Here is a 16,675-nt window from a genome sequence, read left to right as displayed (position 1 = left end):
GTGAATCTCAGGGGTGACTTCTGTCGTGGAAGGCGGAGCAAGGCTCTGAGAGCCTTTGCCTCTTCCGTGTTCCTGTATAGCCTGATAAGTTTTGTTTTTGTGCTGGAGGAAGAAAGAGAAAATACAACAGAGAAATCAACACATAGAAGAAACACACAAATATAGAAAGATAGCAAAGGTGAGAAAGACAGACACGAGAGAAGGAGACAGAATAAAGGGAACAAAGAAGAAACAGACAGACCCGGTAGGTACAAAAAAAGAGAGAAGAATATATAAGATAGGAGAGGAGACAAAAAGACACAAAGACAGCAAGAGCGATGCAGGAGATCCGGACTGTGTGTGGGGAGATGCAGATCCTACCTAGGTCCAAAGAAGAAGAGGGTGAGCCCCAATTCCCCCTTCAAGCCACAAATCCAAGCAAGGAGAATCCAGGACCATCGGACACTTCCCACCTTTATCCCAAGGAACCGAGGCTGGGGTACAGCCCAACCTGTCTGCCACTGAGTCATGGCCAAGAGAAGACACTTGGCAAGGAGAAATATTTTATCCTCAGGGTAAGAGACTGCATGGAAAATGGGCACGTGAAAGGCTCTGGGGTATTGCTTAATCCAAAGATTAAACTGAGGTAAGAGCTAGGCCTCAATGTTAGTACTTATTATCTAATATTTGTGAGTCACACAAAACCTAAATCATACTTGGTCACTAGAGTAAGAAATAGGTCTCTGGTCAGACCATCAAGTCCAGTAGCCCGTTCTCACGGTGGCCAATCCAGGTCACTAATACCTGGCCAAAACCCAAGGAGTAGCAACATTCCATACTACCAATCCAGGACAAGTAGTGGCTTCCCCCATGACTTTGTCAATAACAGACTATGGACTTTTCCTCCAGGAACTTGTCCAAACCTTTCTTAAAACCAGCAACGCTATCCGCTCTTACCACATCCTCTGGCAACGTGTTCCAGAGCTTAACTTTTCACTGAGTGAAAAAAAATTTCCTTCTATTGGTTTTAAAAGTATTTCCCTGTAACTTAATCGAGTGTCCCCTAGTCTTTGTAATTTATAACAGAGTGAAAAATCGATCCACTTATACCCGTTCTACTCCACTCAGGATTTTGTAGACTTTGATTATATCTCCTCTCAGCTGTCTCTTTTCCAAGTTGAAGAGCCCTAACCGTTTTAGTCTTTCCTTATATGAGAGGAGTTCCATTCCCTGTCTTCAGGATAAAAGGCAAGCTTCAAATACATGATCATCAGGGTAAGAGACGGGGATCAGGATTGTTGTATGTGTTGGGTTAGTATTCCATCCTTGGGGTTTGAGAAAGGCCTCAGAGTAAGTAGTCAATCATCGGGATAAGAGACAGGTCTCAGGGTTGTTGGTGGGTTGGGTTGGCTCTTTATCATCAGGGTAAGACACAGATCTCAGGGTTATTGGTGTGTTGGGTTAGCACTTGATCATCAGGATAAGGGACAGGTCTCAGGGCTGTTGGTGTGTTGGGTTAGCACTTGATCATCAGGATAAGTGACAGGTCTCAGGGTTGTTGGTGGGTTGGGTTGGCTCTTGATCATCAGGATAAGGGACAGGTCTCAGGGTTGTTGGTGGGTTGGGTTGGCTCTTGATCATCAGGATAAGGGACAGGTCTCAGGGTTGTTGGTGGGTTGGGTTGGCTCTTGATCATCAGGATAAGGGACAGGTCTCAGGGTTGTTGGTGGGTTGGGTTGGCTCTTGATCATCAGGGTAAGACACAGGTCTCAGGGTTGTTGGTGGGTTGGGTTGGCTCTTGATCATCAGGATAAGGGACAGGTCTCAGGGTTGTTGGTGTGTTGGGTTGGTTACTCCATCCTTAGGCCTCAGGGCTAGTGTACTCTTTCTCTTGCAGAATGGGACTCTGGAACAGGCCATTGCAGATATCAAGTCAGTTCTATCACCAGCTGAGGATGGAGAGGTGCAGAGTATTTGGATATTCTCTGAGTGAGTAGAACCTCAGCAAAATACAACCTTGTGTTGCAAACTTGTACTGCAATTATGTCAAATTATAACCTGTTATATTTATAATATGTAAGTTTAACCTGTAACCCATTCCAAGCTCTTTGGGGAGAATGGGATAGAAAATGAATTAACAACATAAATAAAATTAGGGAGAAAGTCTGGTGTTCTGAAAGTGTCTGTCCCGTCGGACTGGAGGACGGCTAACGTCATTCCACTCCACAAGAAAGGCTCCAAGATGGAGACAGCAAACTACAGACCAGTGAGTCTAACATCGATAGTGAGCAAACTAATGGAAACTCTAATAAAACACCAATTGGATAAGATCCTGGATGAGGAGAATCTACGGGATCCCCGTCAACATGGATTTACAAAAGGGAGATCGTGCCAATCCAACCTGATCAGCTTCTTTGACTGGGTGACGGGGAAGCTAGATATTGGGGAGTCCCTGGACATCGTGTACCTGGACTTTAGCAAAGCATTCGATAGCGTACCACACCGCAGGTTGCTGAGCAAGATGAGTTCTATAGGATTAGGTGACACATTGACGAAATGGGTTGGGAACTGGCTTGGAGGTAGGCTTCAAAGGGTGGTGGTGAACGGCACACCCTCTGAAATGATCAGTGAAATGATCACCCTCTGAGGTGATCAGTGGAGTGCCACAGGGCTCGGTCTTGGGCCCAATCCTATTCAACATCTTTATAAGGGATTTGGCAGAAGGGCTTCGGGGTAAAATAACATTATTCGCCGATGACGCCAAACTAAGTAATGTAGTGGGCAAATGCACAATAGATGATGTTTCAATGCCCGACAACATGATGCACGACCTACTCCTACTGGAGCGCTGGTCTAGGTCCTGGCAACTCAGCTTCAATGCAAAAAAATGCAAAGTTATGCACCTGGGTAGCCAAAATCCATGCAAGACTTACACCCTAAATGGCGAGATCCTTACAAGAACTGAAGCAGAACGTGACCTAGGGGTGTTCGTCAGTGAGGACATGAAGGCTGCCAATCAAGTGGAGCAAGCTTCATCCAAAGCAAGACAAGTCATAGGTTGCATACGCAGGGGTTTCGTCAGCCGAAAGCCGGAAGTCATTATGCCATTGTATAGATCCATGGTGAGGCCCCATCTGGAATACTGTGTGCAATTCTGGAGGCCGCATTATCGCAAAGATGTGCTGAGACTGGAGTTGGTTCAGAGAATGGCCTCAGGACTCAAGGATCTCCCTTACGAGGAACGGCTAAACAAATTGCAGCTATACTCACTCGAGGAGCGCAGAGAGAGGGGGGACATGATTGAGACGTTCAAGTATCTCTCGGGCCGCATAGAGACGGAGGAAGATATCTTCCTTTTCAAGGGTCCCACGACAACAAGAGGGCATCCATGGAAAATTAAGGGAGGGAAACTACGAGCTGACACCAGGAAATTCTTTTTCACAGAAAGGGTGGTTGATCGCTGGAATAGTCTTCCAATGTATGTGATCGAGGCCAGCAGCGTGCCTGATTTTAAGGCCAAATGGGATCGTCACATGGGATCTATTCACAGGGCGAAGGTAGGGGAGGGATCTATTCATAGGGCGAAGGTAGGGGAGGGACATTAAGGTGGGCAGACTAGATGGGCCTTGGCCCTTATCTGCCGTCTATTTCTATGTTTCTATGTTTCTATGTTCTCCTCAGGGTGGATCACTGGAACAATGAGCAGGAGCGCCTGATCTTCCTCACTCACCACTCTCTTCTGCTCTGCCGCTATGATTTTGTGGGTCTCTGCAATTCGCGTCTCTTCCGTATCCCTCTGAACCTCATTGATGCTGTGCACTGGGGAGAACTCCACTACCCAAACACATCCCTCAACAAGTGAGTCCCAACTCGAGCCAAAAGAGCAGGACAGGATTGGGGGGGGGGGGAGAGCTGGCAGGCCAGAAGAATCGCCAGGAGAGACATGTAGATAAAATCCAGCCATCGTTCTATGTTATAGTCTGGCAGAAATTGACCTGGAGAGAGGGGAGGGGGAACGAGAACAGCCTGGGGTGGCTTGGGGGTGAGGGAGGTGCCTGGGCATGCCTGACGGGGGCTTCAGGAGTGACTTTCCGGGAGTGGCTGAGAGAGGGACTGGCTAATTCTTAAAAGCATAAGACATAACGTGACATCGTACTTCTTAACCACGTAACCATAAGTTCTATGCAGTTTACAAAATATTATTATTATTTTTTTTTAATTTAGAACAATTTAAGGATGACGAGAGAGAAATTGTTTGATTAAGTGTTTTCAGTTGAGTTCTGCAATGTTTGTAAGAATGGGCTTCAAGCAATAATAATAAAAATTCTTTGTCATGTGAAGCCGCTTAGAATGCTAGAAAATGGTCATGAAATTTCTTACTTTTACAGCCCTGTATTGACGGAAAGGTAAACAGGGCATGCGATTTCCTACTGTAATTATAAGATGCTAAAGAAAATCTGTAATCATGTAAGACGGAGCGGTTTCATACATAAACTGATCAAAACACCAGCCTCCATTGCAGTTCCATGATCCTACTTTTTAAGACCATAGATCATTCTAACCGCTGTATTTTGGATCAGTTTAAGTCTAGTCATGTCTTTCTTTGGGATTGTTAAGTAACAATATTGCAATAATCGAAAAGACTCAGTAACAGAGACTGTACGCACAGTTTAAAATCGTCAAACTCGTGATGTGCAATTTCCATAGTGTACAGTAACCCTTGCGTCTCACAGCATCTAAGACTGAGCCTAGAATCCTGACATTGGCGATTCCCAGTGACAAGTATCTAACGGGATCCTACAGAGCAGATTCGTTTCTCATTGCTCACTAGAGATAAGCAGTGGCTTTCCCAAGATTTCCTCCATGAACTTGTCTAAACCCTTATTAAATCCAGCTTGCCACCTCTTGCTCTCTTCCCCACCCTCCTTCTCTTTTTGCAGGAGACAAGGGCATGCTTTACGTATCTGCTGGGATAAGCTTCGGCCCCCTTCCTTCCTGGCCCGCTGGAACCCCTGGTCCTCTGAACTGCCCTATGTCACCCTGATGCAGCATCCTGTGGCCGGGATGGAGGAGACAATCTCACACATGTGCCAGGTAATCAACTGTGTCTCAGCAGTAACTGACAAGAGACCTCTTATTATAATAGGGAATAAAATATAGAATATGTTAATTTGGGGAATAGCCTGCATATAACTTAGCTATGTGTACATATATTTAAAACATTAAGGAAGAACTAAGATCTGATTTTACAGAGCAAATTTATTTACAATATTATATAGGCAGTGCAATAAATTTAGCTTGGGAAATTTGGGATCTTTATACAAGGCATAAGTGTCGAAAGGGGCCATGGTCTCCCCCAAAATTTGCACTGGCTCTGTAGGTGATTGCGCACTCCCCTCTCTGCGTGGCAAGGTGGTAGGTTCCCACCAGGACAGAAGAGGAACCCCGCCCCCCTGCGGCAGTCTTTTCATTGATGATTTTGTCGCAGGCACCTGGTGGTCTGTTGGTGGATCAGGGTTGGGCTGCTGAGCTCTACGCCGCAGAACCTTTCATTCGCGGGCGGCCATGGCTCTGTGCGAAGACGCAAGCTTATCATGCACATCTCCTTCCTGCCCGCCCCAGACTAGCTGCGGGCCTCAGATGATGCGAGCGCCTCTTCTACCAGGTGCGAGCTGCGGCTCAACGTGCATGTGTCTGGGAGCTGTGGAACTACCTAAGCACGTGGCGGCTGCGGGGACACGAGGCGGCGACACAGAGCCCTTCTCACGCTGGCTGGATGACCTGTGCACTTCCCCATAACAGGTGAGGAGGGCTCGGGCCTGGTTTTCGGGAGAAATGGGGATTCCTTGCTGCCATCGTGGGCAAGAGTTCCTGTTGTCCCTGGAGTTTTCTTAGAGTCAAATTTGGGCTGCTTTAACGGAAAACGGATTTAGGGTTCATGCTCGAGCTTTAAATGGGCCAGTGATGAAGCTTTCGGGTCTGTATCCCTGTACTACTGGATGGCATCTGAGCTCCTGTCCTGTTATCACCTCTCAAGACCAAAAGTGTCCAACTGCAATCCAGTCAGATTTTCAGGATTTTCCTCATGACTATGCATGACTTTCATATAAGATCTATTTACCTACAATGGAGACCGCATGCAAATAAGATCTTATGCATAGTCATAGAAATCTTGAAAACCTGACCTGGTTTAGAGGAACTGTTCTGTTTGCTTTTGATCTGGAATAACTTATCTTATGAATTAAGATAGTGTGACTCTTACTATTTCTTTCATAAAATGACAGAGATGTCTGACCATGGGAGAGAGATGAGATAGTGCAGAGGGATGGAGGAGAAGGAAAGACTGAGGGAGGAGATGGTGCACAGCAATGGGTGCGGCAGGGAAGAGATATGAAGAAATGCTTCTTATAGATAGATGGGAGTAGGGGAGAAGAAAGAGGGAGGAGATGGTACACATGGATAGATGGGAAGGGAAGGCATGGAAAAGTAGATTTTGAGAAGAAAGCAGAAATATGCTAAAGATGGATGTATTACTGAATTACGTTCAGGGATATTATTTGACAAACACTAGGTCAAAAAGAGTCAAAATCCAAAAGACATATAACTGACCATGTAAATAAGGCAAGCCTTTGAAGGGTGATCGAGAAATATTGTATAAAATTACTCAGAGATGAGAAACTCTGAAAGGAAGGCTACAAAACCTCCCTTGGGTAAAGAGTTTACCTTCCAGTCATTGTTACTCTATAAAAATCTTTTTTGATCACGACCTGGAAAGGCTAAAAAGTTCAAACTGTTTCAAAAGTTCAAAATAACTGGTTTGTTCTTGTTGTTAATATCATGCAAACGTCACTGCATACTTGATGAAAAAAATCCACTTAGCTGTTAAACAGGAGTGAGGGGGTCCCAACGTGGCCCCGTTTCGTTCCCTGCTTCAGGGGACCCGATGTAAGCTGGTTCAGATTAAATCCTAGTCGATACTAGTGCTGGAATGGCATAACTGCGTGGACTATAAATTAAGCCAGGTGTACACCTGGCAGGGCCTCCGCGTGTGTGGATCGCCGGACTTGATGGACCGAAGGTCTGAGCCGGAGAAGGCAGTTCTTATGTTCTTATGTTTACTTGCAAACAAACGCATCATAGCTGGGGAGTCAAAAAGATAACTTCTTGCGATTCAGACCACCCTTCAAAGGCTTGTCTTATTTACATGGTCAGTTATATGTCTTTTGGTTTTTGAAAGATGGATGTATGGCAGAAAGAGAAGGAGAGAAAACCAGCAAATGGATAAGGTGGCCCTGGATACACAGTTAAAAGCACAGACAGAAGGAAGTGCAGCCAGAGACTGGGAAAGATGGTTTGAAAACCAAAATCACCTGGCAACAAAGGTAGGAGAAATGATTTTATTTTCAATTTAGTGATTGAATTGTGTCAGTTATGAGAAATTATACCTGCTGTCTATATTTTGCACTTTTCAGGAAGAAATGCATTTGTTTCTATTTCTCTGGGGTTGTACTGAATGCAGAGACTTGTATCTTTGGGTTTCGTTTATATATATATATATTAGTACTTTTAGTTTGTGGTCCCAAATTTGCATAGGGCTTATCTGTGTTCTGGTAGGAATGAATGTTGAGTGTGCCTTAGTAAAAGGACCCCTAAGTGACTTACCCAGGGTCACAAGGAGCAGTGCCAGGGTTTGAACCCACAACCTCAGGTTACCCAAAAAGTTCACCCTCGTGCTGACTGTACAGAGTCATGAGTGAGAGGATAGAGTTCACTTGACAAGAACTGGAGCAAAGCTCTAAATCATTAAAAGTCCACTGAGTGGAAATGCAGCTTAGTCTGAAGGGGCAGATCAATGTCCTTTCACTGGTTGGGCAAAGTAACTCCAGGTGCTGGGCAAGACCATCTTGGTGGGTTGGGCATTGTAGGCCCATGGGCCAGAGGTGTGTATTCTGGTAACTCATGCACTGTGACTCTGAGGATGAGATGAGTGTTCACTCTCTGGATGCTCTTTGAAGCTCTAGGGATTGAACAAGTCCCATCAGTAGTATAGTTTTGAGGGGTTGATATAACAATCAGAGACTGACTCCCTGTTCAGAGAGCAGATAGGAGAGGACTATACTCCAGTCCCATCTTAACAGAATCTGTTCCTATGTAAATGAACTCATTTTCCTTACAAAATCTTGGCTCCCCAAAAATCTTCGTGAACCATGAACAGCAAAACAATGCATCTGAGCGATACATGTGATTCCTCAAAACTGCGGAAAGTGAATATAGAAAAAAACAGGGTTAGGTTCCTGCATGCAGGTTTCTTTCTGTTTGGAGTTGTTGCTTGGTGGCCATTTTCAGAAGCAAAAGTGAAAGTGAAGAAGGGAGAGGCTTCACAGCTAGCTAGGGGTAGGGAAGAAATTGGGCATTGTGTTCTTACCTTAAATGTTCCTTTTTTTTTTTTTTTTAATTAAATTGTAGTCCCTCCCATTATCCATTTGTACCAGTTTGTATCAGTTTGTAATAGAACAAAAATGATCTGTATGTAATGTCTTATTTTATCTTATTTTGTCCACCCTGTTTTCTTTTTATGTAACGGAAACATGTTATGCGCATTGAAATATATGACATTGCGTAAAAATCAAATTCTATTAAACTTGAAACTTGAAGGGAATGGAAGGGAAGAAGAGGGAAGATACTAGACTTGGGATGTAGGAAAGGGAAGAGGAGATGCTGAACACATGTGGAGGGTAGGGATCAGAAAGAAAGATGCTGGATTTGGAGGGTAAGAAAGATGCTAATCACTTGGGTTAGGAAAGAGGAGATGATGGACACCTGTGGGGAGTGGGGAATAGAAGGGAAGATGCTGGACATGAAGGGTTAGGAAAGGGAAGGAAAGATGGTAGGTACCAGTGAATGGGAATGTAGGGAAGGTGCTGGACACTTGGGAGAATAGAAACGGGAAGGAGAGGTGGCAGATATGCTGTATGAGGGACAGGGAATGGACAAAAAAAGAAGATGCTAGTGAGAAAGGGCTCTTCCTGTCCCCCATGCAATGGAACTCTTGTGAACTACTGATGTATTTCAGCTTGGATTTTAAGCTGCTTAAAGTCTCATATACTAAAGGCAGGCCAAGGGGTTCTGCTGGAGAAACATGCAGGCCTGCATAATTTTCAAGGTCCCTCTGGATGCTCAGACTTTGATGGAAAAATACTGAACTTGGACCATGTGATCAAGAATGTGTGGAAGCTACAGGTGCATGTAGGCCTTGGTACAGACTAGTGCTGCCCGATTCAGGAAAAAAAAATTGATTCGATTCAACCTATTGAATTGGTTTTTCGATTCGATTCGATTTTCCTGCCCAATTGGGTGTTTTTTTCAAACATCCTGGTGGGTTTATTTTATAGTCTCTTCACCCCCTTTGCCTTCTCCTAACCACACTGGCGCTTTGGTGTAAACAAAATAAACAAACAAAAAAGACTTTTCCTCTTTCTCTTAAATCCTAGCTCACATTTGCAGTCTAACACCAGCTCTGGCAGGTACACATTTCAAATCTGACACATTGTAATCACAACACAGAAAATAAAAATTTTTTTTTACCTTTTGTTGTCTGGTCATTATTCAAATCTTGTTGGTCCCAGGCTCTGGTTGTCTTCTGATAACTTGCTTGCCAGGGTCTCCTTCTTCTTTCTCCGTGCTAACCATCCATCTGCCATCTCTGTCCTCCCCTTCCGTTTCCCTCCCCTTCCACAGAGGTCTGGCATCTTTCTTTTATTTTTCATCTCCATCCACAGATCCACCTTTTCTTAACTACCCTTTCATCCAGCATCTCTCCCTTCTTCCCCACCACCCCAGGGTCCACCATCTCTCCCTTTCTTTTCCTAACTACCCTACTATCCAGTATCTCTATCCCCCCCTCCACACCATCCCTTGTGTCCAACTTCTCTCCCTTTCTGTTCCTTCCCTCCCTAAATCCCATTGTCCATCATCTCTCTCCCTCTCCTCTATTTTTAGACCCATTATTTCTTCCCCCCCCCAAAGTCTGGCATATGCACGTCTCTTTGAACCCCCTTCCCTTCCTCCCTCCATGTACTTCTACACCAGGGCACCCCTACCCTGAAGGTCTGTAACCCCCTGAAGGCCTGTCATCCCATCCTTGACGGCCTGCCCCCCCACATGAAGGCCTATGCCACCATCCCTGGCCTGTCCCCCCCCTTGAAGGCCTGTCCCCCCCCTTGAAGGCCTGTCCCCTCTAAAGGCCTATGCCACCATCCCTGACCTATCCCCGCTTTGAAGGTCTGTCCCCCTTGAAGGTCTGTCCCCCCCTTGAAGACTTGTCCCCCCTTAAAAGCCTGTCCCCCCTGAAGGCCTATGCCATCGTCCCCCCTTAAAGGCCTGTTCCCCCCTTGAAGGCCTGCAACCCCTAAGGCCTGTCCCACCCCCGCACTCCGAAGGACTGCATACCCCCCCTCCCCACCCGGGAAGGCCTCCATGTTCCCCCTGGCCTCCTCGCACCCTTTACCTTCTAGTTAAAGCCTGCACAAAAGATCGCAGTTATAGTGTCTTTGCAAACTGCTTTGAGCTGTTTCCTCTGCTGCGGTCCCGCCCCTCCTCTGACATCAGAGGCAGGATCGCGGTGGAGGAAACAGCTAAAAGCAGTTTGCAAAGACGCTATAATTGCGATCTTCTGTGCAGGCTTCAACTAGAAGGTAAACGGTACAGGGAGGCCAGGGGGGAAGCGGGAGGCCAGGGTGGGAAGCCGGACGCCAGGGTGGGAAACCAGACGCCAGGGGGGGAAGCCAGACAGCAGCACTGACCCTCCCTCCTCGCTCTCTAAAGCAGGTGCGGTAGCGGACGGCCAGCAAGAGTAGCGCTGCCACTCCTGCTTTAGGGGGCGAGGGGGGAGGGTCCGAATCGGGAAGCTGATTTTTTTTTTTTTTAATCGATTCACCTGAAGTGAATCGGTGAACCGATTCGAATCGTGAATCGGGCAGCACTAGTACAGACTAGCACAGTATAACAAAGTCTATATCCAAAATACAGGTGTCAGTCAGGAATGTGCTCATTAACTTCAACCTAAGATTCAACCTGACACTGAAGCACACAGAAAAACAAGTGACTGTGCTGCCAACAACTTGCCAAATAAGGAACGTGGGAATTACAGAAGAAACTAGGGAATTGGGTAAAAGCTGGCCATTTATGGATCAGTGCAGCTATGGTAACCAGGATATGATAAGACTGGGCAAATAAAAGCATCTTTGCAATATGACAGGATGGGCCTTGATTGGCACAGGAGGGAAAGATGTAACCATGAGACGTTATAAAAATTGATGTATGCCTTTGTTTAATTAGAGATATACTTTTTCACATCTAGATATTTTTTGCCTGGCACCCACCTGTCTGTGATATCTCTCCAATGTAATTCCATTGAGACAATATATTTTGCTGTTATTTATTTATTTTTTTTTCCTTGAAAATTTATTGAAAGTTTTACAAAATACAAATGCAAAAGGGAAAATGGTACACAAGAAAAGTACAATAGTCAATAATGTACAGACAAAGTGTTGGTGTCATACGAAAGGTACATCAATGTAAGTGAGGCCTTTATACTGCAACAATCTAGCAGATGGTTCTCTCCTGCCTTAGGCTATAGTCCTCTTTGGCTGCGCCTCGAACACGCCCTTTGTGCCTTCTCTCCCTCATTAATTGCTTTGCTAACATCTCACACATCCATACATGAGACCAATCCCATCATTTCCCAATCAGTTTCGTGCTTACTTGAATTGGATAAATTGTTAGATGTTTCTATCCGCAGCTCCTCTATGACCTCGCTGTGGCATAATCCACAATTTCTAATCGACAAAAAGCCAATATACTGATCAAACTGGTCTAAATTGGGGATCTGGTCACTTGCTGATCTTTGTACACCAGCCGTACAGCTTTTGACTTTTGTGGAATTACGCAACAAATTCGCTCTGCCTACCTCGGCTTTTTATCAATGGTTACAACTTACTACGGTAATTTCAAAATAAAAAATACTACGTTCTCTTGTAAGGAACCTCCTTCTTTGATCCCTCACTGTTCTAGGCTTCTCGAAGTGGGACATGTAGCATCCCAACTTTATAAATTGCTCATCACACCCTTTATGAATACAGATGCTTCCCTTCGTGCAGTCTGGGACTTGATGTGGGACACCCTATCCGTGACAGACAATGGTCAACTCTCTGGTCTAAAAGTATTAGAACCATTTCCTCTGCAAATTCGATACAATCAATGTTCCTCTTCCATCATAGGATGACTTGGGCACCCCAAAAGCTTAATACAGCTGGTTTACTCCCCACTAATAAATGTTGGAATTGTAAGACCCTCCCTGGCACCTTCCTTCATATTTTGCTGTTATAATTTTATATTCTGACCGAATAAATATTGTCTGTCTTTTTTTACTGTTTCCACCAGATGGCGCCATTTACCACCTTATTTGAAATATCTATTACTTTGCAGCCCATTCACATTCATTCTTTTTTTTACTGTTTCTACCATATGGCACCATTAGCTCATTATTAATGTAAATCATATTTATTAAATTTCAAACACAAATAAAATAGTAAAAAAAATCATTCAAATAGAAGAAGAAAACCAAAATTTGCAGAGTTAATATATAAGAAACAATATCACTAAAAACAAATATACCCAATTCCCTCCCCTTTCCCCCCATTTTAGAACTGTAATTACATATTAAATAATATGCGACTGCGAGTGTGTGATGTTAATGTATCTAAATAAAGTTGCCAAATAGTAAAAAGTTGTCTTCCCTGTCTAGTGTCCCATTCTGATAATTGCATACTTCCATTGTTAAAATGTGTAACATTCTAGAAGCCAATGACTATATGTTGGTCTTAAAGATAAAGTATGACTTTCAAACCTGATAAGATTGTTCTTTGGAGAAAGCCTTTTAGGCCTCTTGGAATAGGACGCTTAACATCAAAAATCCAAAATATGTTGGAACTATTGCAATGCCAATCAATTCCCCACATTTGCTCAACTTTAGGAAAAACAACATTCCAAAATTGATCTGGGGAAAGCCACTGCATGCCCTAGATCGGTAGCATGGAATGTTGCTACCGTTTGGGTTTTGGCCAGGTGGCCACCGTGAGAACGGGCTACTGGGCTTGATGCCCCGTTGGTCTGACCCAGGAAGGCTATTCTTATGTTTTTATGCATTCCTTGCAGCCAGGCTGGGGCGCATTGAAAGGGTACAGTGAAAGTGGAATAGTTTCTCTTTTTCATTGAACTTAATTCTCTTTCTCTTCTCCACAGCTGAAAAAGTTTAAGGAGCACTTGGTAGAGTGTGTGAGGGGGGCCCACATGATGAAGCCCCTGCCAGGAAGAGCCAACGGACCTTTGGTACTGGAAAAGCCCATCCCGATGGAGACATATGTGGGACTTGTATCTCTCCTGAGCAGTAAAACTGAGATGGGGTATGCTAAGTCCCGCGGGATCTTTGGATTCTGAGCCCCCAGCCAGGAAATAAGGGGTTCCATACTTCTGTGACTCTAGAATTGTTAAGGAAAATCATGATGCCGCTGCTTCTGGCTTGTTTAAAATTCCCTCTCACCCTGTGCTATGAGGAGACTTGTAGGAAGCGCTCAAGGCAGAATGCATTGTAACTCCTTTTCTGAGAATTCCTCTTGTTAGATCTATGTTCCGTGTTGATCCCATGATCTCATAAGTGCTTATATTTAAAAAAAAAAAGTTATCTGTTCCTTACTATCCAAATATTGGCCCAAATTCAATAAACCTCCAAACCGTGCACGATCCGTTTCCGTTTGCATGGCGGCCAACAAATTCAGTAAAGGCCGGCATGCAAATAGGGATGATCGTTAGCACGCCCCCTACCCATGGCCAGAGCGATCTCCGCTCATGCGCACACCCTGACAGTAGTGACAGGACAAGCAGTCTCCTGTCACTGCTGTCAGGGCTCAGCCCAGCCCAGATCTCTCTTGCCTGCTCCCGGACTCTCCTGCCCTCTGCTGCTGTTCCCTGCAGTGCAAGCCCGTGGTATTAAAGCGGGCCTGCACTGCAGAGAACGGCGGCAGAGAACAGGAGAGTCCGGCGAGCAGGGAAGAGAGACCGGGCACCGGCCTGACACACCAGCCCTACTCAACACCGGCCTTTGCCCCCCCCTCCTGGCACAGTCCACCCACACCCGGCACCAAAAAAGTTGGAAGCAGGAGAGGTGCTCAGTTCTTCCTGCTCCTAGGCCTCTCACCCCCCCCCCCCCGGCCCACCCCTGGTTGGCCCAGGTGGTCGGGCCCGGCTCACCCACCCTGGTACTTTTGAAATAGTTGGGAACAGGAGGGGTGCCCTATCCCTCCTGCTCCTTCCGACAAGGAGCTCCATCATCTTTGGGAGCAGGAGGGGTGCCCGGACCCTCCTGCTCCTACGCCAATCTTCGGAAGCAGGAATAAAGTCTTCCTGCTCCTGCTCCCTGGGCTGCCGCTGCGCAATAGCGGCCTTAGGCCCCGCCCTGGCACATGATCTGATGCACAGGGAGGGGCCTAAGGCACTGATTGGCTGAGTCGCCTTGGGTGGGGACTAAGGCCACTATTGTGCAGCTGTGGCCCAAGGAGCAGGAGTAGGAAGACTGTACTCCTGCTCCCAACTTTTTTGATGCCGGGGGTGGGTGGGCCATGCCGTGCTGGTCGCGGGAAGGGAGGGAGGGATGGAGGGCAAGGGCCGTGTCAGTATGGGGTGGGAGGCAGCCGTGCTTGGGGGGCGTATTTATGTGTGGGGGTACTTTTGACAGGCCTGCCTGTCTTTTTTATTCATTTTTTTTATGGGTTTGTCAGTAATAAATAGCCAAGCAATTGTTAGTGAATCAATCGCTTGGCTATTTTGCATGGGACGATCGAGACCGGATCGCTACAGGCGTTAGTGAATAGTGCAGGAGGAAAATCTGGTCGTACACGATTGGTTTGCTTAGTGAATTTGGGCCATTGTAGTTCCTCCCTATCTCCTCTCGTTCCAGTAAGCCAAGTCTATTCGTTTGTCTTTGTCTTAATGGCCATTGTCTTGTATTTTATCATTTAAAATTCTGTAAAACCGCTTTAAATTATGATAAGGTGCTTTATCAAATTTTTAATAAACTTTGAAACGGCTCATATGAGCATCTGAGCTGTTACAGCCGCGGCTGGTGCTAAAAACCATGCTACAGTTTTGTAAAAAGGGGGCTAAATAAGTAAGCCTTGATCTGCTAGGACAGACAGACGATCCGTCAAGCCCAGTATCCTGAAACCATTAGCACAGACTGCATTGAAATGAGTTCATTTAATGAGGGAAGGGGGGGTCTAATGAGGACACGTCTGGGGGTCCGGATGGCTTTTCAAAACCCGACACCGTCTGGCAGGGAGAAAGTCCAGCCGTCATACGATGACATCACGTGCACGTGTCCATGACATCACGTAACATCTGCGCACGTGTGGACTTCCTGCCCAAGAAGAGCAGGCAGCGGGGGGTGGGCGTAATCTAATTAGATTAGATATAAGAGCATTCAAATAACATAGATATGACGCTAATTCTTTTCTGCAATACAGTTTATCATAAAGCCAAGGGGCAAAGTTCAGATATTAGATGAAAGGTACAAGCGAGTCAAAAATGACAAAGACTAGGGGACAGGCGATGAAGTTAATGGGAGGAGGAAACGCTCCTTTTTTCAAAGAGGAAATCTGGCAGCGCTGGACTGCTGCTACTATTTGGGTTTTTGCCAGGTCCTTATGACCTGGATTGGCCTCCGTGGGTCGCTGGCCTGAGCCACTAAGGCAGTTCTTATGCTCTTGTGCAGTGAACTTCACATCAAAAGGCCCAGAACCCCCTTCTAATGTATGGATTCAGCTGTACACCATGCCAAGAACCCTTATGCCTGCAGGTGGGATTTGGAAGGCTCACAGATTCCACCATAGGTGGAGTAGTCAGAGTGGGGTCCGGTCCTGACTACAGCACCCACTAGACTCCTCCAGGAACATTCTGGGACTGGCCATAACACCTGAAGCTATCATACAGGCAGGTATGTACTGTTTCATTCACATTGGGGGGAGGGGGGCAGGGAGGGAGGGGGAGTATGTGTGGGGCCTTCATTCCTCCAGTGCCTTAAATGTCCAAACTGCCCTGGACTTTTTCTAAAATGTTCAATTATTGCAGAAACACCCTAGTCCCACCCAAAACAGGCCCCCTTGAGATTTAGATGCACTGTGGATCAGTACCAAAATACATTTTGAAAATAGCGAGAAAAACGTCCGTCTGTCTCTTTAAGCCATATTTTGGACGTTTTTCTTTTATGATGAGCCCCAAGAGGATAGTGTGTGTCGCAAGTAGTCTTTGGGCAGAATGAGTGTGTACTCAAGTCACCCTTTGTGTTAAAGACTTGAGAGACGCGCCAGGCTTTCAGCTGCATCCTACCAGGTTTATCTTTTCTTTAGCGCTGAAATGCGTACGCGGCACTGTACATGAATGAAATAGATGGTCCCTGCTCAGAAGAGCTTACAATCAGATAGACCAACGGGACAGTAACCATAGTGTCAAGTTAGACGTAGCCCCTTTGGGAAAAAGAACAGCCCCCCTTGGTCAGACTAACGGTCCTCACAGTGGCCAATCCAGGTCCCTAGTACCTGGCCAAAACCCAAAGAGTGGCAACATTCCATGCTACTGATCCAGG

The 16,675-nt window shown here is 45.8% G+C and overlaps 1 protein-coding gene across 2 annotated transcripts; it reads left to right on the top strand.

Moving 5' to 3' along the window:
• Window positions 1-47: 47 nt before the first annotated feature.
• LOC117350203 (tumor protein p63-regulated gene 1-like protein) lies at window positions 48-15,974 on the top strand. Of its 2 annotated transcripts, XM_033924310.1 has the most exons (6): window positions 48-554; window positions 1,877-1,968; window positions 3,661-3,837; window positions 4,920-5,073; window positions 13,282-13,442; window positions 15,806-15,974. In XM_033924310.1, exons 1-6 carry the CDS (start codon window positions 318-320, stop codon window positions 15,840-15,842), a joined length of 858 nt encoding a protein of 285 aa, XP_033780201.1. In that variant the 5' UTR covers window positions 48-317; the 3' UTR covers window positions 15,843-15,974. The 2 variants fall into 2 exon arrangements, with proteins under 2 accessions (XP_033780201.1, XP_033780202.1); XM_033924311.1 differs by lacking the exons at window positions 13,282-13,442; window positions 15,806-15,974 and adding an exon at window positions 7,217-7,276.
• The last annotated feature ends 701 nt before the right edge of the window (window positions 15,975-16,675 follow it).

The sequence above is a fragment of the Geotrypetes seraphini genome, chromosome 16, assembly GCF_902459505.1.
Source record: "Geotrypetes seraphini chromosome 16, aGeoSer1.1, whole genome shotgun sequence".
NCBI classification, from domain to species: Eukaryota; Metazoa; Chordata; class Amphibia; order Gymnophiona; family Dermophiidae; genus Geotrypetes; species Geotrypetes seraphini.
This window is presented reverse-complemented; position numbering and strand designations above follow the sequence as displayed.

Bases quoted from the DNA above. Each gene is read 5' to 3' on its own strand.
- LOC117350203 (XM_033924310.1), top strand. From the start codon at position 318: ATGCAGGAGATCCGGACTGTGTGTGGGGAGATGCAGATCCTACCTAGG. The intron at 555-1,876 runs GTAAGAGACTGC...TTTCTCTTGCAG, and splicing joins AGAAATATTTTATCCTCAGG to AATGGGACTCTGGAACAGGC. The intron at 13,443-15,805 runs GTATGCTAAGTC...GCTCTTGTGCAG, and splicing joins AGCAGTAAAACTGAGATGGG to TGAACTTCACATCAAAAGGC.